The sequence below is a fragment of the Mytilus galloprovincialis genome, chromosome 5, assembly GCF_965363235.1.
Source record: "Mytilus galloprovincialis chromosome 5, xbMytGall1.hap1.1, whole genome shotgun sequence".
Classification (NCBI taxonomy): Eukaryota; Metazoa; Mollusca; class Bivalvia; order Mytilida; family Mytilidae; genus Mytilus; species Mytilus galloprovincialis.
Window position 1 is genome coordinate 48,833,360 of NC_134842.1, and position 23,821 is coordinate 48,857,180.

General features: G+C 33.4%; 1 protein-coding gene across 1 annotated transcript; it reads right to left on the bottom strand.

Moving 5' to 3' along the window:
- Positions 1-1,441: 1,441 nt before the first annotated feature.
- Positions 1,442-22,738, bottom strand: LOC143074055 (uncharacterized). The gene is made up of 8 exons (XM_076249605.1): positions 22,729-22,738; positions 18,955-19,062; positions 18,366-18,473; positions 6,252-6,368; positions 4,295-4,467; positions 3,197-3,357; positions 2,461-2,651; positions 1,442-1,536 (listed from the first exon to the last, which is right to left on the bottom strand). Exons 1-8 carry the CDS (start codon positions 22,736-22,738, stop codon positions 1,484-1,486), a joined length of 921 nt encoding a protein of 306 aa, XP_076105720.1. The 3' UTR covers positions 1,442-1,483.
- Between the last annotated feature and the right edge of the window lie 1,083 nt (positions 22,739-23,821).

Genomic DNA, 23,821 nt, shown 5'->3' on the forward strand with positions numbered 1-23,821 from the left:
TTTTGCTGAAATATTTTAAGTATACCATATTCTCTACTTTTCAACCAACATTTCAATGGGCAAGGGTGGCGTCGCATATGAAATTATGATATAAGGTAAAAAAAAAAATAAGATGAATTTCTAAAACATTGAACTAAAATGAAAGCTATACCTGTTTCAGGCTTATCGATTAATGACTTTTGAACAGCGGTATACTAATGTTGCCCTTATTTAATATACTTTAAAAATATGAAGCAGATATACACTTGTTCTTATTAAGCTTTTAAAAATAACACATTTAGCAATACATACGTTGTTGGCATGACACGGGTTATGTTCTTCTCATATATGTTATGATGGTATGATACAAAACCCCTAACGGGAAGGATTGTGCCTGATGTTCATATGATGAAATCATAATCTTTCAGTCAGTTTGATTGAAGTCTGGAGCTGGCATGTCAGTTAACTACTAGTAGTCTGTTGTTATTTATGTATTTTTGTCATTTTGTTTATTTTCTTTGGTTACATCTTCTGACATCAAACTCGGACTTCTCTTGAACTGAATTTTAATGTGCGTATTGTTATGCGTTTACTTTTCTACATTGGCTAGAGGTATAGGGGGAGGGTTGAGATCTCACAAACATGTTTAACCCCGCCGCATTTTTGCGCATGTCCCAAGTCAGGAGCCTCTGGCCTTTGTTAGTCTTGTATTATTTTAATTTTAGTTTCTTGTGTACAATTTGGAAATTAGTATGGCGTTCATTATCAGTGAACTAGTATATATTTGTTTAGGGGCCAGTTGAAGGACGCCTCCGGGTGCGGGAATTTCTCGCTACATTGAAGACCTGTTGGTGACCTTCTGCTGTTGTTTTTTTCTATGGTCAGGTTGTTGTCTCTTTGGCACATTCCCCATTTCCATTCTCAATTTTATTTTATTGTAAATTTACTCGAACAATTAAAGTTTTCAAAATGCACCTTTACAAGACCGTTTATTGAGGTTATTTGCTTTACTCCTTTTCAGAAGGCGGAGTGGATGTATTCGGTTATTCGTGTTTTATTTGTTATGTTCTATTGCTTATAATCACATGTGAACTAAAGGTCAATGAAATTGGAACACAATACAGAAAACCCGTTAACATATTTGTAGTGGTCAAGTTGCGGTTTTAATAATATTCGGTGGTATATGCGATATTTCAACTTAACCATTAAAAAGCTTGGTTAAATATCTTTCTTAAAATCAGATACAATTCCTTTGAGTAACGCATTCCCTTAACCAACATTAAAGTGTTAATTTAGAAACATATAATTCTTTTGCAGTATGATCTTCGACAATAATTAAATACTTTGATTTGAAATTTCCTTATTTTTCTGTCACTTGCTACTGGAAACAGGTTAACACATAGCAAAACCATCTACTTTTTATTTTTAATATTTTAAATACTAAACACCATTGTAATTTTATGCACACATTTAAGAATAGAAACTCTATGATTATATTTAAATGTTATATAAATGTCAATATTGATATAACCATCTTTTCAGCCACTCCATAGGTTCCTGAAATGACAAATAAATTATCAGTTTATCATCATCAACCTGAATATATAATGTTACTTCTAGTTTATATATGAATTGTTTCGCCTTGATTTCAAGATCTCTTTCCCATAATATAATGTTAACCTCTTTATTATTTTCAAAATTGACAACATGCAAGTGAAATAATCAATACTGATTATTTTTAATTAAAACCATTTGCCCTTTCATCTTGCTTATTTACTTGATAAAGATTTGTCTATCTCCCATTTATCACTTTGGATAATAATAAATATGTTAATTGCATCACTTTGTTCAAATAGTATACATTGTTGTTGTTTAGGGGTCAGCTGAGGCCTGCTTCTAATGCGGGATTTTTTTGAAGCGTTAAAGACCTCTTTATAACCTTGGGCAGTTTTCTGCTCTTTGGTGCTTATTGTTTCTTTGACACATTCCCCGTTTTTATTTTCAATTCTATTTACCAGATTCTAAGCAATAATGAATTTGCTAGGTTTAAACAGTTCTGTGGTTATACTTTATGACATACGAAAACGAAGGTATCGAATGTCAGCGATTGGCTGAGCACTTATTTTTATATAGAAGTCCACCACTTATTTTATTTTCCAGGAATTGTCGTTTTTAGCTGAATATATTAACTTATTTGATATCATGCCTTAAACTTTCTCTGTATTTTTTTTATATGTTATAATATTTGTTCAGTTCACTGTTGAAATCCGTACAGTAGTCTATATTTGTTTTTTGTTATCCAAGTTCTGCAGTGTTTACGTGTGAAAGTTGTCTCATGTACCATCATACTTTATCTTCTTATTTTTCATATTAAAATGTAAATAGATAAACTTAGTCTTACTATCAAAACTTAGTTTGCAATAAGTCAAATAAATACCATAGTAAACATCCGTAATTTAACATATACATTATTTAACATACCATCGTTCAATGTAGTCTTATGCTGATTAGGAGCATATAATATGTATGGGTATTCCTTTCCAGGTAATTTATCATAGTCACAGGGGCGATAATTAGCATCTGCAGTATCTATAACTACCATCCAAAATAAGTCACCCGTACAGCTGACATAAGGACTGCTGATGTAGAAATGGCGATCAACGGTTTGATCACTGTGTAAAAGAAAAAAAGTATTTTAGCGCATATACATGTATACCAAGATCAATATACATTTTACTGTATATTTACATTATGTGATTTTGTAATCATTCATGCTTTGGTTACGTTTTTACAAGTAATGAATCGATAAAGTTTTTGGTAGACAATTTTTGCCCAAGATGTCATCTCTTGGAAACAGTCATTTATGGTACTATAAGAATTAATGAATTTGAAACTGTGTCACACTGAGGTATTTCTTCCCCCAGTCATAGCTGGCTTAAGTCTTATTTTGAACATCTCTGTTGAGTTTTGGTTTTGAGATTAGGTAATGACATCTGACAGTTTTGATTTGTATGTACATGCCTTTTATAAAAACGAAACGATAGCTTTTCAATTTGTTTTATCGTATCAAATGATAAACTAGATAATTGAGTTTTAATTACTTATTTGATTTACTAGAAATCATTAGATTAGTTTTTCAATTATCTTTCAATAATCTGTCTTTGATAATATATTGACATTATAGTAATTAAAAATAAATATTTTAGAAATAATTTACCCATTCATAGAGAAAAAGTTCACAGTAGTCGTTTGCGTCAAGTCGTTGAAAGAACTAGAACGAAGCCGTTCCAAACTAAACCAATTGTAACTTGTCGAAAGGTTGCCATCAAAATATAAGGCTAAATCCAATTTCCCATTTGTAACTAGCTCAACTTTTACCTTAAAATATGTTAAATTATACTATATTTTTAGAGTAATTGTAATAATTTACAGTAATTCATGATATGTACAAAAACATTTAGAAGTAGACCTCATGATTTCCTTTCCTTTGGTGACTCTATGAAATACATGTCCCACTTCGAACTTAAAATAAAGAATGAAAAAGTGTGCCTTCGATCTGCCTCGTAAATTGACTTATATAAATGTTATTGACAATACATGTCAGTTAGAAACAAAATTTTACGACATAAGAGATGATTGCATCTTCTTCATGATAAAATCGCCATTTCAAAAGATTACAACATCGCCTGTTCATGAAGCATATATACGGTTGATACAATATTCGAGAGCTTTAATATCACATAACGATTATCATGATTTAGAGTATCCGTTTACAAGTAAGACAAAAAGATAATAAATCAAAAATTACAATGCAGTTTGAAAGAAGAAGTATATATCTATTTCACATATATAAATATGCATGAACAAGTGTGTGTTTTTGGAGTAAGATATAACTGACATGTCGTACTGCATGTCTGTCTTTATATATTTCTATTTGGCGTATAGTGTTTTCTGTTTTTCTTCGACCATTTGTATATATAATATTATTAAATAATACCATTAAAACAGCCCTAATACTACCAAAGCGGCATGTGTCATACTGGTGACATCTTCCTGGTCATATAAGTCACATGATCTAGATTACATTTTTGAATGGTTCATACTTGTCATTTTTGAGGCCTTTTATGGCTTGCTGTGCGGTGTGAACCAAGGCTCCATGTTGAAGACCGTACTTTTAATAGTTTACTTTTACAAATAGTGACATGGATTGAGACTTGTCTCATAGGCAGTCATTCCACATCTCCTTATATCTACACATGTATTTACATAGTTGAAGACACAATGTTTTTGTTCTTGATGCACTTTGTTAAATTACCTTGTCAATTCCCAACTGGTTCCAGTTGTCAATAATAGAACTTCTCAGATGTCCAGCTGTACATGATTCATTAATGTTTACAGCTTCCCTCCCCATAGACGGCGTTCTCCATGTGTCCAGTACTGACTGATCATTTCCACTGCATGCCACAAATATTGGTTTATATTCTAATTCTTAATAAAGAGCAGTCGTATGTTAAAGAACATGATGAGAAGAGAAGGTACGAAAAGGGTATGTGTAGTTCCTTGAACTCGAAATTACTAAAATATGATTAATCTTCCATAAAAACCGTAGGGTAGATCGAATGTATTTTTCTGAGTTCTCCGTCTAAGCATGTTGAATAGATACTTTTCCTGCTTAAAAATCTTAAAATGGTAATCTTATAGTTCGTTTCTATGTGTGGGCCTAGTCGTTTGCTTTTACTTTTACTTCAGTGTTTCTGTTGGTTTGTTGTTTTTTCTCTTATATGTCTTATAGATGATGTGTTTCACTCGGTTTTAGTTTGTAACCTGGATTTGTTTTCTCTCAATCGATTCATGACTTTCGAAAAGCGGTAAACTACTGTTACCTTTGTTTATTACAAGTACTATTCAATATGCAGCAGAAAATTTCAAATTTCAAATTTAGAGATTAAACTGTTCATAAATTAAGGGTATTCAAAATTTTCAGAAAATAATTCTTTTAAAATCAATGGCCGATAATAATAGGGAATTTCGTAGGACATTTAGTGTTTCCTGGATTGAAAAATAGTCCCGTGTCCCCCTATTAATATTTGATATTTTGGAAGTATTTATACAAGCAATTTTCTCCATCAATTACAATAAATAACATGGTTTCCTCAGGCAGGAAAAGTTAAGTTTCCCTTAAGTTATTTAACCCATGTAAAATAACTCTGATTTTGTTTAGAAAATCTATTGCCGAACATTTAAACATTCCAGCTACCTTCAAACGGCCATAAGATATCTTCCTGTTTTTTTAAGATTAGAATAATATCAAACTTGAACATTAAGATATATATATATACGTTGTATGCGGTCTTTTAACGTGAAAACAACAAAATGGACATCTAATTGGCTATTTAACAGTTATGTACTATATACGTTATGGTCTTGAGCACCAAAAGAATAGACATTCATTGCGCAACTGGTACAGACAAATCGATACTGTTAATGATATTACAAGTTATATGTCCCATAGAAACTTGTTTATGATATTTATGAGAAAAGGGATATGATTTATATTTTTAAACAATCAGCAAACTCCATGCCATAAACAGCTATTAAAAGCCAAACCCATGTTGGAAAACATAAAACATAAAAACGTTTTAAGTGTATGTTGGGTAAAAAATGTTTTTGAGCGTTCAACCTTTACCTAAGCTGGGACAATGGCGCAACAACAGAACACAACAACAAACAGTAAAAATATTTTGAAAAACAAGGATAACATAAGTAATCGGTACCATGCACACACAAAAAACTGAAATAAACTCAAAGAAGCGATCTTGAAGTAATACCACAAAAGGTGTTTATGTTGAATGATATATACCAAATTGTTTGATGTCTATTTGTCTTTGTCTTTGTCAATTTACAAGGCTTAAGAAGCTACAATTTTTCTCTCAATTTAAAGCATTTGAACATTTTAGTTTATAAGGTAAGAACGAGTGAGCATAACAAATAATGAAATCAGATATTTGTTTAGCTACTATAAATACGTACCACATAAAACGTTAATAAAGGATGTCGGACACTATTTAAACACAAATCTGCGAATTGGCAATATATTTCAAATATAACATATAGGTATATCATGTTTATACAGACATTATGTAATGGATAGTGTCGTTCTTATTTTGATCATTATTTAAATGTCTTTACCAAGATCCGTTTTGAATTTCCTCGGATTATGGTATTTTTGTTATTTTACTTTTTACTTTAAGTGTTATGTATTTAATTCTTACCTTCACCATGTTCACATGATGTTCCAGTGTAGCCTGGTAAACAAGAACATACGTAAGAAGATCCGCTTATTGCACATGTTCCTCCGTTCAAACAAGGATCACCAAAGCACGGTGTAACTGAAATTCATAAACATACCTCATCAAATGCATTTCAAATGAAGACGAAAAAATAACAATGCGAACTGTACCATTTGGTATTTATAATTCTGTGTAATAATTGGGTCAATCAAAATAATATACATACAATAGACCAATAAAATAGAAAATATTCTGTAAAAAATAACTGCCGTTTGTATTTTTTTTTTCTATATATATTATATATCTTTGTATGTTAATTACTACAGCTCGTATATATATATATATATATATATATAATAGGGATGTCAAAAGATCTGAAATTTAATACTCGGATACTCGGTCATAATACTCGAGTACTCGCAAGTACTCGGGTGAATCTTAAACGTCTGATACGGTGCTTTTTGTCCGCAATTCGCTTTTTGTCCGCTTTTGCTTTTTGTCCGATAATTTTGCTTTTTGTCCGAAACTTTTGCTTTTTGTCCGTTGCTTTTTGTCCGTTTTGCCTTTTGTCCGATTATTTTGCTTTTTGTCCGAAACTTTTGTCCGTTGCTTTTTGTCCGTTTTGCCTTTTGTCCGATTATTTTGCTTTTTGTCCGAAACTTTTGCTTTTTGTCCGTTGCTTTTTGTCCGTTTTGCTTTTTGTCCGATAATTTTGCTTTATGTCCGATATAAAATGTGTATATTTTTGGCAGGTTTCATTTTGAACTTCAAAATACCATGTCTTTTTAGGAGTTAAATACAGACCATACTCACATTATAAATGATTTGTACATGAAATTTCATGTCTTTTACAATATATCGCATTACCTCTAAAATGGCTCGAAGCACTAATATCCTAGACCCGTAGGTGTTGGTCAACAGAGGGCAAGTGGAATACTCTTGTATATCCCTAAGTCTAAAAAACAACTATTGAAAGCTGGCTAAACTAAGACATACTCCAGGTAGGCCATTATACCAGAAGAAGAGGTAGTCAAACCCTTATAAATGGCTTATAGCACTTATGTCCTGGATCTACACGAGTTTATCAGCAACGAATTAAAAGGGGCATGAGTTTCGCCGGTATATCACGAAGTAAAAATAAACCTCATTATTGCCAGCTCTTCAAACTAAGAGATTCTCCACGTTGGCCATTATACCAGAGGCATAGGTAGGCAGTGCCTCTTAAATGGTCCATGGGCCATGGCACTTATGTCCTCGACCCGTACGAGTTGGTCAGAAGAGGGTAAGGGGAATACTCTAGTATATCACACAGTCCACCAAAAATAGTGACGGCTGCCCAAACTAAGACATTTTTAGGTGCGCCCTTATACTAGATGTTGGAGTAGTCATTCTCTTAAAAATGGCTCATAGCATTTATGCTATAGACCCGAACGAGTTTGTCAACAATGAGTTAAAAGGGGGATGAATTAGCCCGGTATATTTCGAAGTTGAAATAAACTGTTGCCCGCTGGCTAAACTAAGAAATTATCCACGCGGGCCATAATATGAGAGGTAGAGGAAGGGATTGCCTCTATAAAATGACCATGAGCACGTATGACCTAGACCCGTACGAGTTAGTCAGCAAAGTGTAAGGTTGGTACCCTAGTATATAATAAAGTCGAACTAAACTATTGCTGGATGGCTAAGAGATTCTCCGCGTGGGCCATAATACCAGAGGTAGAGGTTGTCATTGCCTCTAAAATGGCCTAAATCACTTATTCCCTAGAGAAGTACGCGGTATCATCAAAGGGTTTAAAAGGGAGTTGGAACCTCTGTTTACAAAGAAGTCGAAATAAATTATTGCCGGCTTGCTTAAGTACGAGATTCTCCAAGTTGGCCATTAATCCTAGGTTAAATGTGTGCATTGCCTTTTAAATGGCTGATAAAACTAACGCCCTATAGACCTGTACGAGTTTGTCAGCAAAAGGTTAAAGGGGGGATGCGATGCCTCTTTTTACAACGAAAATATAAATTAAGCCGACTGGCCTAACTAAGAGATTCTATACGCGGGGTATTATATCAGAGGATGAGGTAGGCATTACCTCTAACATAGCCATAACACGTATGTCCCAGACCCGTGTAAGTTAATCAGCAAAGGGTAAGGGGGTACCTAAGTATATCACAAAGTCGAAATAAACTATTGCTGGCTGGCTAAACGAAGAGATTCTCCACATGGGCCATGATACCAGAGGTAGAAGTGGTCATAGCCTCAAAAATGGCCACTTATGCCGTAGACCCGTACCAGTGCTTCAGCAAAGTGTTAAAAGGGGGAGGTGGTATCTATGTTTACAACGAAGTCGAAATGAATTATTGCCGGCTGGCCAAACAAAGAAATTCTCCACATAGGCCATTATAACAAAGGTAGTGGTGGACATTGCATCTAAAATGGCCCATACTTCTTATTCCATTGATCTGTACGAGTTTGTCAGCAAAGGGTAAGGAGGGTACCCTGGTATATAACAAAGTCGAAATAAACTATTGCCGGATGGCCAAAAATAAAAGATGATCCACGTTTATCATGATACCAGAGGTAGAGGTGGGCCTTGCCTTTAAAATGGTTTATAGCACTTATGCCAGCAAAAGGAAAGGAGGGTATTCTAGTATATCGCAAAGTCGTTATGAAATATTGCCGGCTGTTCAAACTACGAGATTCACCACATGGGCCATGCTACCAGAGGTATAGGTGGTCATTGCCTTTAAAATAGCCTATAGCACTTATATGGCATATACCCGTACGAGTTTGTCAGTAAAGAGCTACAATGAGGAGGTGGTACCTCTGTTCACATTAAAGTCAAAATAACTGTAGCCGGTAGGCCAAACTCCGGGATTCTCTACATGGATCATTATACCAGAGGTAGAGGTTTATTTCGACTTCGTTGTAAACAAAGGTAACACCTTTTATTTTTAACCCCTTGCAGGCAAAATCGTACAGGTCTTTGGAATAAGTGTTATATGCCATTTTAAAGGCAATTACCATATCTATCTCTGGTAAAATGGCCTACGTGGAGAACCTCTTAGTTTGGCCAGCCGGCAATACTTTATTTCGACTTTGTTGTAAACAGAGGTACCATCTCCCCCTTTTGATTCATTATTGTCAAACTCGTTCGGGTCTAGGGCATAAGTGCTAAAAGAAATTTGTATGGCAATGCCCTCCTCTATCTCTGGTAAAATGGCCTACGTGGAGAATCTTTTAGTTTGGCTAGCCGGCAATTATTAAAGTGTATTTCGACTTCGTTGCAAACAGAATTACCACCTTACCCTTTTGATTCATTGTTGTCAAACTCGTACGGGTCTTGGGCCTAAGTGATCTGTGCCTTTTTTAAGGCAATGCCTACTTCTACCTCTGGCATCATACCCCACGTGGAGAATCTCTTGGCCAGCCGGCAATTGTTTATTTCGACTTTTTTATATACCAAGGTACTTCCCTAACCCTTTGCTGACTTACTCGCTGGCTTATCCCTTATTGTAAGTAAGTAAGTTCAATAAATATAAGACTATATGACAGGTCTTTCTGACAACCAATTACAAACAAATTGGGGTTTATCTAATGAGGCTTTTCCCAGGATGCAATTGCTCGTAGACTGTATACAGTTGACCAAATAATCCACAAATTCCGCAAAAGGATCTTTTAATTATAGGCCATGTCCATTTAGACATTAAGCAACAAAAGCCCAGCATGACCGATACATTTGTCTTTATAACATCTCCGATATTGATTCCGCGTGGCCTTCCAATTGACATGAGTGTCCATTGGTGTTCATTGTTAAACCTTTGGAGCTATATCAGTTTGTGTGGAAATTAAGAGCACGATGACCTTCCCTTGGTGATAACAACATGACCAACAACCATATCGTGTGTTACCAAAAGCCGTCAGCGATAGTCACACCGACAATTTGCTACCTTCGTGGACAAAAGCTTGGCTTTTCGCTGGATCCTAATTAACATCTAGTGTTGTCACTACCATTTGCTGTAGAGATTTAGTTGCACAACATAACAGAAACATTCTTTGTAAATACTCTATGTTGATATTTTGACATTTGGATGGTTCATATACCAATTGTAGCCGAAAAATGATAATGAAACATTTCTGTTTAATATCGATCTATTGTTGGAATTGTAAATTTTCATATTCAATTTTTGTTTGTTTAAAGATGACCATTTTAAATAAAGATTTTAATTTTTTAAAAAGCAAGTGTTAGACTTGTGCTTTTATTGCCACTCAGTTCATATAACCTGTCATTTTAGTCGAGCCTGTAACTTTTGTTGCAGAAAGCTCGACATATGAATAGTGATCCGGCGGCGGCGGCGGCGGCGGCGTAAGTTAACTTCTGAAAAGCTTAATATTTTAGAAGGTGGAAGAATTGGATGCTTCATACTCTGTATATAGATGCCTCATGCTACGAAGTTTCTGTCAGTCACATGTCCAATGTCCTTGACCTCATTTTCATGGTTCAGTGATCACTTGAAAAAAAAGTTCAGAATTTTTGTAATGTTGAATTCTCTCTTATTATAAGTAATAAGATACCTATATTTGGTATGTGCGTACCTTGCAAGGTACTCATGCCCGTCAGACAGTTTTCACTTGACCTCGACTTCATTTCGTGGATCAGTGAACAAAGGTTAGAATAAGTTTTGGTTGTCAAGTCCACATCTCAGATACTATAAGCAACAGGGCTAGTATATTCGGTGTATGGAAGGACTGTAAGGTGTACATGTCCAACTGGCAGGTGTCATCTGACCTTGACCTCATTTTCACGGTTCAGTGGTTATAGTTAAATTTTTCTGTCTTGGTCTGTTTTTCTCATACTTTATGCAATGAGTCTACAATATTTGTTGTATGGAATGATTGTAAGGTGTACATGTCTAGCGGGAAGATATCATCTGACCTTGACCTCATTTTCATGGTTCAGTGGTCAAAGTTCAGTTTTTGAGTTTTGGTCTTTTTATCTAATATTATATGCCAAAGGTCACTATATTTGGTGCATGAAAATATCTTATGCTCTATACATAAGTCTCCCAGGTTTTATTTGACCATGACCTCAATTTCACGGTTCATTGTACAGTGTTAAGTTTTTGTGTTTTGATCTGTTTTTCTTAAACTATAAGTAATAGGTCAAGTATATTTGTTGTATCGAAGAATTGTTAGCTGTTCATGTCTGCCTGGTATGGTTCGTCTGACCTTTACCTCATTTTCATAATTCATTTGGTCTTTGTTTAGCTATCTTGGTTAATGTTAAGTTTATGTGGCAGTTGTAATAAATCTTTATACTTAGGGCTATCAACATAATATTAATGATGAGTAAAGTAGGCGAAACATTTCAGTGTGTGCACTCTTGTTTAAATGTGCTTATTTATCCGAGTCCTGGACTGCATTCCAGTGGCTTTCATTCGTTTACTTTTGTGTAAATTTTATACAGATCAGTATTTTTTCAAATGTTTTACCAATATTTTAGCTGCATGTAACATCTTGAACACTTAGAACAGCAAAACAAAATTTAGATTTCAGAAATAAATAGCCTTTAGTCATCGACGAATAGCTGATGATTTCAAGAGTTGTTTCCGTTAAAGGATGATTCCTTTTTTTTGTGCAATACTTGCTCTTTCGGAGGCTCGAGGGTAATTTCAGCAAAAATTTTATCATTTTTGTTTTCATTACAAATTTTATTTATAACACTATTAGTTATAACTTTATGAATTGGCTCAAAAATCAACCCAAAAAATCGAATGATTTTGGCCTCAGGTTTATTTTTCAAATTTTTATATCACTGTAAAAGCTCCAAATTGTCTCCCTTAAGTTTAGTGCAATAATGACATTTTGTTTTGGCATTAGAATTAAAATGTCTTTTTCAACTCATCGGTGACCTATAGATATTTTTCAAATATGCTTTACGTAAACTAAACAGTTGTAAAATTAAATCGATTTCTGTATTTTAGTTCTTTTTTTATTTCGATATATATATCTCTCTATTTCTCCTATTAGTTCAACTTAAAAAAAAGTACCTTAACAAAAATGGTTGCTTCTTTCGAGGGCAGATTGTGAGCTTAAGTGAACGATAACCCCATGTTTTTATTTGATTTTTCTATTTAGTATATGATAAAAGTTCATCTATAGAAAAACAAGCAAAATCCTACATGTATATTTAAAAAATAATGGATTAATACCCTCCAGTCCCCTTAACGACAAAAAAAATAAATAGAACATTACGTTTAAGTATCACCTACAGTATTTTACAACCTCCATTGGTGATACATTATATGTATTTCTGCTGTATTTCTGCTGTATTCCTGCTGTTGTTTTATATAAGTTATTGTCCTGAATAAACATCTTTATGCGTTTTTGCGTTTTTGCGTTTCAGTTTTTATTGTGAAATTTCTTCAATCAGCCAAGACAAACTTTAAATTTCGCCTTAACGATGTTTTCGCGAGAAATCCATGTATTATTATCGAATTACTACATTTAATCATTGTCTAGTGCCCTAAAATGAGATTTTCCGAGACGCTGGGTTTGAAATGGGATACCCTATTTAATTTAAACAATATTTGCAATCTTTTCAAAAAGATGCAGATGGGAATTTTCGTTCCTTATGAAAGTGTTCGCAAGGAGTTAAATTATAAACTCCTTATAGGATTATCAAAAAGCAACTATTAAGGACCCCCTTGGAATAAAGATCTTCCAAGACAACGTGTTCGAGAGTTTGAGTTTAATACATGACTTTTTAAAACTTAATGGACGGAGCAGGATTATCTTACTCTTCCAGTTAACCATACATCATCACAGTTGCATTGGTTCTTGTTGCTCAGATTTTAAATTTCAATGATTTCGTCCGAGACCACAATTGTCGTCCCTTGATTTTCGTTATTAGTCCCTAGTGATAACAGTGGGTTACTTGCCAATAATTTTTATACCCCTTCCAAATTTATTTCTCCTTGTTTAATGCCTCACATTGTAAGTAGGGGGGGGGGGCGGGGTTGAAATTACACTGTAAAAAAATTTGGGTCCAGAATTTTACAGGAAAGTAGTGATTTGGTCCAGCTGAAAAAGGTTAAAAATTAGCACTTCGGAAGCTGTCAAAAGATTTCAAGACACCCTAAACACAAAATTGTCCATATTTTGAGTTAGACGCGATGAAGTTTTCTATTATTTTGATATAATTTGTCCCAAAATTAGTACAACACACTGTAAAAGTTTCATTGAGAAAGCGCAGGTGGGATTTTTTTAAATTTTCATTTATGTTCTAAAAGAAATGCACTACGAGTTAATTGTGTTCTCGGACCATTTGTTTTGTGGACTGTTGTGTATCTTGTTGTTTTTCATTCAGCTGCGGCTTTGTTGGTTTGTTTCAACCCTTTTTAGTGTGATTATCCTTTGGTACACTTTTCCTCTCTCTTATATATGATATCGCAATAATTATATATATGTAAGCGTTCATATACATTTATATGGATACAATATTGAATTAAAATAGATATAATAATTAGATGAGTGAAAAAAAGAAAATGAAGTAATAATTGTACGTGTGAGGAGTTGGCATTCTTATAAAAAAGAAGATGTGGTATTATTGCAAATGAGACAACTATCCACAAAAGACCAAAATGACACAGACATTAACAGCATTAGGTCACCGTACGGCCTTCAACAATGAGGAAAGCCCATACAGCATAGTCAGCTATAAAAGGCCCCGATAAGACAATGTAAAACAATTCAAACGAGAAAACTAACGGCCTTATTTATGTCAAAAAAATAAATGAAAAAACAAATATGTAACACATAAACAAACGACAACCACTGAATTACAGGCTCCTGACTTGGTACGGGCACATACATAAATAATGTGGCGAGGTTAAAGTCTTTTACACTAGAAATATTTTAGATCTTGTTATATAGACTAATTCTTATTCATTCTGGTCGTAAGTTAGTCTGTCATCCTCAAACGTGTGAGCAATGGTGTACGTACACCAATTTGTAGAATACATGGGATATTCAAAGACTTAAACGAACGTTAAGTCTCAGAGGCATGACTTTTTATTAGTTGTTAGTGGCTTTGAAATAGCTGTCAGATAACTGCGAGTACTCTCAGATCTGTTCATTGTGACTTTTTGTGTCGGGATGTATAAGTACCCGGCCACGTCCACTTGTATTTGTGTCTATCTGATGAGTTAAGCCTTTTTCAACTGATTTTTATAGTTCGTTCTTATGTTGTACTGTTATACCACTGTCCCAGGTTAGGGGGAGGGTTGGGATCCCGCTAATATGTTTAACTCCGGCACATTATTAAATCTGTGCCTGTCCCAAGTCAGAAGCCTGTAATTCAGTGGTTGTCGTTTTATTTATGTGTTACATATTTGTTTTTCGTTCATTTTTTTACTTAAATAAGGCCGTTAGTTTTCTCGTTTGAATTGTTTTACATTGTCTTATCGGGGCCTTTATAGCTGACTATGCGGTATGGGCTTTGCTCATTGTTGAAGGTCGTACGGTGACCTATAGTTGTTAATGTTTGTGTCATTTTGGTCTTTTGTGGATAGTTGTCTCATTGGCAATCATACCACATCTTCTTTTTTATATGCTGGAAACTTTAGAATAGTTTAGAAATTTATCAAATCAAATAATGATCCTTGAGTGATGGTTTCGTTATTGAAATTCTAAATTGATGTTTAACCGCGCTAAATATTATATATGATAATCATACGAATAAGTCAGGAACGGAGTTTCAATCTGTAATTCAATAGTTGTTGTTTGTTTCTGTATTTGTTTGTCGTATAGTGTTTTGTAAATCAATGGTTTTCTCGTTTGAATAGTTTTATCATTATGTTAAATGGTGTCGGCGTTTGCTACATGTGGAAGTGCACACATTTACGACATGTTATTGCTTAAACGCACAGTTTCTTCTTCCCGCTAATAATATATAGTCACCATTTGCACTTATATGCGAATGGCCGATTGACAGTCGCTCCAAAATATTTTGCAACATTTCAGTTAAAAAAAAACTTTTTTAAGTCTGGTAATATTTTCGTCATATTTTCAACAACTTTATTTTTCTTAAACATTACAAATATTACAAATATAACAAACAAACAAACTTCATTTTTGGAACACTATCACAAAGTTTACGTTATACATGTGTAGCTATTTATTTAGATAAACTGTATTAATCCATACATTTCGGAATTATTTAGCAACTATATCCAAATGACGAGGAAGTTCGAGGTTATTCAAGTAATAAGATTAAGGAAACTTTGGTTAACACAACAGCATTTTCAACAAAGTAGTTTATTTTTGTTTGACAAACTCGAAAAGAGGGGGGAAAGTAATAAAATGGTTACTTAAGCATTTACTTAATTTCTATCACGAAATAAATGCGTTTAATATTTTAGATACAGATACAATATAGTGCATTCGTAAATGTAAAACACTTTTTAATAGAAAATTTAAAAGAGATACATCAACAGTGTTTATTTTAGAATTGCTCAAGTCTGTAGGGCTTATTCCCGATTGTCCCACTTTTTTTTAAATTAAGAGCTCATATTGTCCCACATGAAAAGTTCTGACTGGTCCACATTATTTTACGAGGCGAAATGTTCTTATCCCTTGTTAGATTGTCTCTATGGTTTTGTTTCAGATATATAAGCCAAAATCTACATTTTATGCGATGCTCTTCTTTTAGACATTGCAGCCATCTTAATTATTGGGCGGGGTCATCGGATACTTTTTTTGAAACTAAATACCCTAAGGATGATTTTGGCCATGTTTGCTTTAATTTTGCCAGTAGTTTCAGAAGAGAAGATTTTTGTAAAAATTAATGACGACGACGAATAATGAGAAAATGAGAAAAGCTCACTTAGTCCTATGGTCCAGGTGAGTTAAAAAGCAAAACGGACAAAAAGCAACGGACAAAAAGCAAAAGTGTCGGACAAAAAGCAAAATTATCGGACAAAAAGCAAAACGGACAAAAAGCAACGGACAAAAAGCAAAAGTATCGGACAAAAAGCAAAATAATCGGACAAAAAGCAAAACGGACAAAAAGCAACGGACAAAAAGCAAAAGTATCGGACAAAAAGCAAAATAATCGGACAAAAAGCAAAAGCGGACAAAAAGCAAATCGCGGACAAAAAGCACCGTATCAAACGTCTATTGAAAAGTTTAAGTTAGATTTTAGGTGGGATGCAGTGCTTTTGTTATTACCTTTCATAAACACATTGACGAAATACAAACGTACTACAAACATAGCTTGTTCCTCTGTTTTTTGTGTCAATGAAACAATAAATAAACGACTGCCGTTTTTACAAATAACCTATCATAATAGCAATTATTAATTGTTTACGTGTTTATGAACCAAATTTCAATAAAATCAAAATATTTTATAAGCAAAAATCAAAAATATTTGCATTTTAAGTCCGACAAAGTAGACAATATATTTAGCATCTGTTCCTGAAGAGTTGGTATTTTTTATAACACGACTTGTCTATTTAAAATTTGTCAACAACAATTATGATATTGGACTTCAAATTACTTGTGCTTTTTCGTGTTGCTCAGTATTACTTTTTCTGTGGTTTTTTTTTGCACTATCGTTTGTCTGATTTTCTTTTTTTTCTTTAGCCATGACGTTGTTAGTTTATTTTCAACTTTTGTGGTTGAATGTCGCTCTCATACTTTCGCATATCTCTAAATTGTAAATTAAACAATTATAGTTAAGCTTTAAAAAAAAAAGAGTAATTAAATTAATTTATATATACATCTCATACCAATCAGAAGTCTTGATTAACAAACAAAGGTAAGTTTTTACGGCTTGTGATGAGTTAATTATTAATCCATGAAAGTGTTGATCCGTGTACAAGCACCGTTAAAAATGTCTCAATCAGTTGTGTAGGGTTCCCCGCAGGTTACTTTGATTTTGTGTTCGTTTAAAAATATGATCTGGTCAACAATTTCAGACGAAAGACTGTTAAACTCTCTATTTTTTTGTTACAAGGAGTGCACATGAAAATATTCCCTCGAAAGTAAAGGACCTTGCTGGTACTACTATAACAGATAGTATCCTCAGGATAAACATAGTTATGTTATTAATTTATTTTATTGTGAATATTACGAAGGAGAAATTTCAACAGAACTAAAATTGAGTGGAAATGTGAAGAGAACTATCTCAAGATGTATAAAAAGCAAACGAGTATCCGAGTACTAAAACTGTACTTGAGTACTCGGTCTTCCGAGCGAGTACCCGAGTACTCGAGTACTCGTTGCCATCCCTAATATATAACCAAATATTTGCGAAAGCAAATCTACAGATCTAACATTGTTGGGTTGATGTTTAGACGAGTTGTATATACATTATGTACACAGCCATGTATCACCATCATTGATGGCGATCCGATGGATACATCTGTTGTAGAGTTGTCACTGACGTACTTATAAATATAATTATTTTCTGTGACTGTATATTACATTAATGTGTAGGATCCTTTACTATAGATAATTTAGCTGATCTGTAACAATAACATCTTCATGCCATATATATCATGTACTGTAGTACGCCGCTAGATTAAAACTGACGAGGAAAGGTAACACACGGCCAGCGAAAGTTCTTTTTTGAGAGCCCAGGTGGTCGTGTGGTCTAGCGGGACGGCTGACGGGGTTCGAATCCCGACGAGGGAAGAACCAAAAATTTGCAAAAGCAAATATACAGATCTAACATTGTTGGGTTGATGTTTAGACGAGTTATATATATATATATATAAACAGTTGCCCAAATGTTCATATTGTATTTACTGTTGTATTTTTAGAATAGGAATTGAAGTCGAAATGTTAAAACAAATCGTTGGAGTTGTAAATCACAGACACTGTGTCTTAATATGAAGGAACTGTTAATTGATCTAAGATCTGTTTTTGTTGATTGTAGAGAATACTATATTTACCAACGGTCTTTATTGAATAAATTTATTTACTTCCAAGATACACGATCATACATCATGAGTGAAAACCTTAAAACATACAGAATGGAAGGGGATGCTTCTGGTTGGTATGTTTTTCTTTATTACAATATGTCTAATGTACTGAAATCTTACCTTCACATGATGTTCCAGTATAGCCGGGTAAACAAGAACATAAGTAAGAAGATCCACTAATTCTACATGTTCCTCTGGTTAAACAAGGATCGCCAAAGCACGGTGTCACTGAAATATCATAAATATGCGTAACCGATTGCATTTCGTTTTTAAAACATTAAGCCGAAAATGTGAACATTTCAATTCGTTCATTAATTTTCTGCAATAAACGTTCGATCAAAGTAGCGTACACATTTCATTCATTTAATAAGTGTGTGTATATGAATTCATTTGAATTAGGATGCAGATATTCATAAATATGAGATATCAACTATATCTGTTTAATAGTATGGTTAAAACAAAATGCGTTACCTAACAAAGATTATTGAACTTACATCTATATAGAACATTTTTCATTAGACCAAATAGATTTTTTTCAAAAAACATTTTTTTATATTTGCATTCGTACAAGCTTGAAGTTAAGTGAATCCTTTAATTGCTCTGCTGTATTTTTAACCCTTAAATTGATCTTTGCATTGTTCTTACAAGTAGCTGTACATAAATCCGAATACAAAGTTACAAAATAAGTAATAAAACAAACAAACAAAACCTTCACACGCGGTTCCATTATATCCATCCGGACAAACGCAAACATGAGATGCTCCAAGTATTTCACAAGATCCGTTGTTAAGACAAGGTTGTTTAGAACAAGGAGTTTCTTAAAAAAAAATATACTGATAATGTTTAACATTTCTATGCGATATCATAATGAATAAAGTGACCGTTAAATTTTTACATTTTATGAATGGTATATGATTTTGTTTACCTTCAATTCAACCCTATACAAAGATATTTTTGAACGATTATACGTGATATGATCACATACATATAATAAAAAGACAAAAGCTAGCTTCGAGCCGTTTAATGTTTTTACATTTTCTTTTTTGTATTCCCAATGATTATATATTGAATCTGATTTAACATTTCAGGACACAACCTTTCAACTAAAGTTGCCTATTACTCATGGAAAAAAACGCACTGCAAGCATTTCTACACATGGTAGATTAGTATGGAACGCCGGAACTGTCTTATAGTGTAAATATTTAATGTGTTCTGTCGCTTTGTCTTAACGTCCTGTCGTTTCTTCTTTATGTTATATGCAAATGTCTGTATTTCATGACACGGCATCACTGTGTTATGTCAAATTAGATAACGTAATAGGTGTTTGCACCTAACGTAATAGATGTTTGGACATAATGTAATAGGCATTTGCACAAAGCGTTATCGGTGTTTGCACATAATGTAAGCGGTATTTGCACATAAAGTAATAGTGTTTGCACATAATGTAAGCGGTATTTGCACATAAAGTAATAGTGTTTGCACATAAAGTAATAGTGTTTGCACATAATGATGTAGTTGTTATACATAACTTAATAGGTATTTGCACATAACGCAATAGGTGTTTGCACATAAGGTAAACTATGTTTGCACATAAAGTAAACGATGTTTGCACATAGGGGTAACGATGTTTGCACATAAGGTAAACGAGGTTTGCACAAAACGTATAAGTTGTTTGCACATAATGTAAAAGGCATTTGCACATGACGTAATGAATGCTCACAGAGAGTATCAATTGTTCGGCAAAACGCATAGGAACTATACCATGATGTGTTGTGTTTTTCACTGGAGATACATATGTATAAACACAGCATAACGCCAAAAGACTATAATATCATAAGGTTTACATAGAACAAATGTGTATCAAAACAAAACCTTTAGAACATTCGGCAAAACAATCATATTTGAGAGAGGACGCAATTTTTAACTGACTTACGTATAAGAAGAATAGACAGAACATATAGATAAAATATGAAAGAATGTAAAGGTGGTTCATCATAAAGTTTCGAAGTATTCACAGAATATATAGTAGTAAAAGCATGATTTAATGCCTATTGTACACAACAAACTTTAGCAATGACAAATCATACTACTGTTTGACCAAACAAATAAGTCCAAACACCAATTACGTTATGTGCAAACACCTATTACGTTCTGGTAAACGCTTTTTTGACACAGATTAAAACAAAACGCATCAGTGATATACACTTTGAACTGTTGAAAATTAAGAAAATTATAAGATTTAGCTTTCTAAAAAGCTCTGAACTACTTCACTGTATTCTTTTCAAGGTAATATCCATTAGATGCTGAATGTGAACTGAAGGTAATATATGTGCATCGGGTTGTTGATTTAGTATTGGAAATGCAGTATTTTATATATATTGATTGATATAAAAAAAATGTTATATAAATATTAAGTTTTTTGTTCCATTTAAAGAGTGTGCGTTATACATCCATTCTTTTTATATTTTGTTCACTTAACTTGTTGAAAATTAAAATATTTACAAATATATAGACACGATTCTCGAGGTGTGTCTCTCTGGAGGTGTGCCTAGGTTGATGCATTTAATGCATTTTTGAAAACATTGTACAGGAACATTTTTTAGCAAACAAATCGTGCAGATTGCAGATTAGCAATGCAAATAAAGACGTATTAATGATTGATATTTCAATTTTCAATTTCAGTGTGTAATATATGCATATAATAAAACGACCATGAATTAATAACATTTGATCTGAAATGTAATACACATAGTTAATTTTCCGGCATTTGATGGCTTAATATCCTCAGAACAGTCTGCAATTATTTATCTCATTTAAGCCAATAGTTGTTGCTGAATATCAGCCACATCATGAAGCAAACAAACAGAATTTATATGTGACAAGTAATTATTTCAAGATGGCGTGTATATCGACTGAAACTAAAAGCTCTGCCCTGTTATTCGAAGCAAAAAGAAAGCTACATGTAAAAAACAAAATGCAAACTCATTTCTTTACTGAAAATGTGAACGGAAAATAAGTTGATATAAAAAAAGAAGACGTGGTATTATTGCCAATGAGACAACTCTCCACAAGAGACCAAAATGACACAGAAATTAACAACTTTAGGTCACCGTACGGCTTTCAACAATGAGCAAAGCCCATACTGCATAGTCAACAATAAAAGGCCCCGAAAAATTTATGTAAAACAATTCAAACGAGAGCACTAACGGCCTTATTTATGTAATGTTCTCTTTCATCTGCACCAAGCGGGTCATTTCATAGGTCGCCATATCTTGTATACATAATCATAACATATGATTTTGGAAGGCGCCGAATTACATTTATGAATTATAGACTTTTGACAAGGTCAACACATTATATATGCGTCTATTCAGATTATATTGACCGAGGACGAAGATAGTTTCCCGCCACCTCTTATCTTGTATTTGTTTTTTGAATTAGCAGGGAGTTTTGGCAAAACTGGGTCCAGAGACCCCTCTTAATCAAACTGCTTATAGAACCAACAAACGCAGCACCATCAAATTCTGGTTCCGCCACTGGTCATTGAATGAGAAAACAAAAAGAGAAAAAAAAATTAGGTCCGTGTGTTTGTTTATTTAATGATATCTTTATGAACAACTGGTCTAATCAGTTTACATCGGATGACCGTGAGGGCATTCGTGTGTATTGCTGTCGCCTAAATTTCCATTACGTAACCTTCGTTTTGAGATTGTAACCGATCTATAAACATGATAATAATAAATACGCGGACATTATCGAGTGCAATATTACATTCCTTATCAATTGTTCTTAATTCATTTCAAATGGATACTCCAAAAAATATGTTTTTTTGAACATAACTTAATGATATGAAAATGTCGTTAAACTCGTTAGAAACATAAATAAAGTAAAGAATCCTTAATATTTATACACACTTACAGTAAAAGTGTGTTACCGCATGCGGAAGAATATCTCAAGAACGTTTGCAATTTCCCATACAGAGTCGCCTGTCTTTGCTCCCTCTCTCTGCGTGGAACATTGAATGTTTTGCTGGAAAATATGAATGCCCACTCAAATTCAATCTATCAGAAAAATCGAATTATTACAGAAGAGTGTCCACCATGCACTTGCACAGCACTATATTTAACATAGTGCAATAGAATTATATACAAATGGATAAAAATTATATATACATTACAAATATTAAAATAATGTATAACAAAAAAATAGAGTTAACTGATTTGTATCACTTCTACGATGAGGTTGAATTTATCATCCACGCACAGAAAATATACATATCTGTACTTTAACGTTCAGGTAAAGAGATTTGATTTGTTTTTCTGAGATAAGTGCTTGTGACCGTCCACAAGAACTTGCGGCCATCCGATGTTCAGTACTTCAGTACTTTGATTAATATCTTTAACATAAAGATGTTCTCAAAAATTAATAAAACATAACAAGGGTTTTAAATTTTTTTAAAAATGTCTTATTATCCTTATTTTACCTTGATTCATTTTGAGAACTCAAATCGTATCAATGACATACTGCACATTTAAAGATTTTTGAAGACTGGGAATTGTTTCATGGTGCTTAAAACGGATGAACAAGAGGGTTTCGAAATTCTAACTATACACAACATGACAAGTGAACTTTCTTAATTTATAATCAGTAGCAGGAAAATTAAAGAAGAATTTAAGCCTTCCCTTTCGTGTTAAAGTCTGTCACAGTTTTCTTTTCGTTATATAGGTGATTTTTTTTAAAGAATTTTGACTAAATATGTTACGTCGATTTCAAGGCGAACAAGATTGCATCCATTAAAGATTGTTTCCGCACTTTGAGGATAATTTGGATTGAATCATATGAATTTCATGCCTCGCTAGCTATTAATAAAAACCCGTCTCGCCTTAAAAGTAGCCGAAAAAGGGGGAACCGATATATCTGAAAATGGCAATATTTAACGGAAACTGTCAACATATTTTAGAATAATAACATTTAGATCCAAAAGAATATATATGTATGAAAATTTATATTTTCTAAAATAAGATTTCTCAAAATAATGATGTGCAGCAAATCCTTTTATGAACATTTGGCTTAATTGTGTTTTTAGCTATATTTATCGAACCATACGCGTTCATAACTAAACGCATCGAAGCTTACCGTTTATACCGTATATTCCGCAATAATCTTTTATACTATTTAACGAGAAGACATCATTTTGTGTGTCGCTTCTCTTCCTTCCACAATAAATTAATCTGTGTTCTATAGGTAACATGCATAGTCGCATTTGTCATCCATTCTTATGATTATTCAGATTGAGTTATTTTTGGAGAAAAACGACAAAAAAGAAATCCAAATATTGATTCCGTCATCAGACTGACTTTTAGTCATACATAAGACTTCCGGTTTGAAGTATAACCAATCGTATGATAGATAACAAAAAAGAAAAATAAATAGGCCAATCATAGCGTTCTCCATATCATGGTGTTTAGATCGCAAGAACAACAACTTTTATACCTTCTTAGAGAGGACAATTATTTTTCGCGTTTATCTGCATGTAAACTACGATTATACTACTTTAATAATAATAAAAAAAAGAC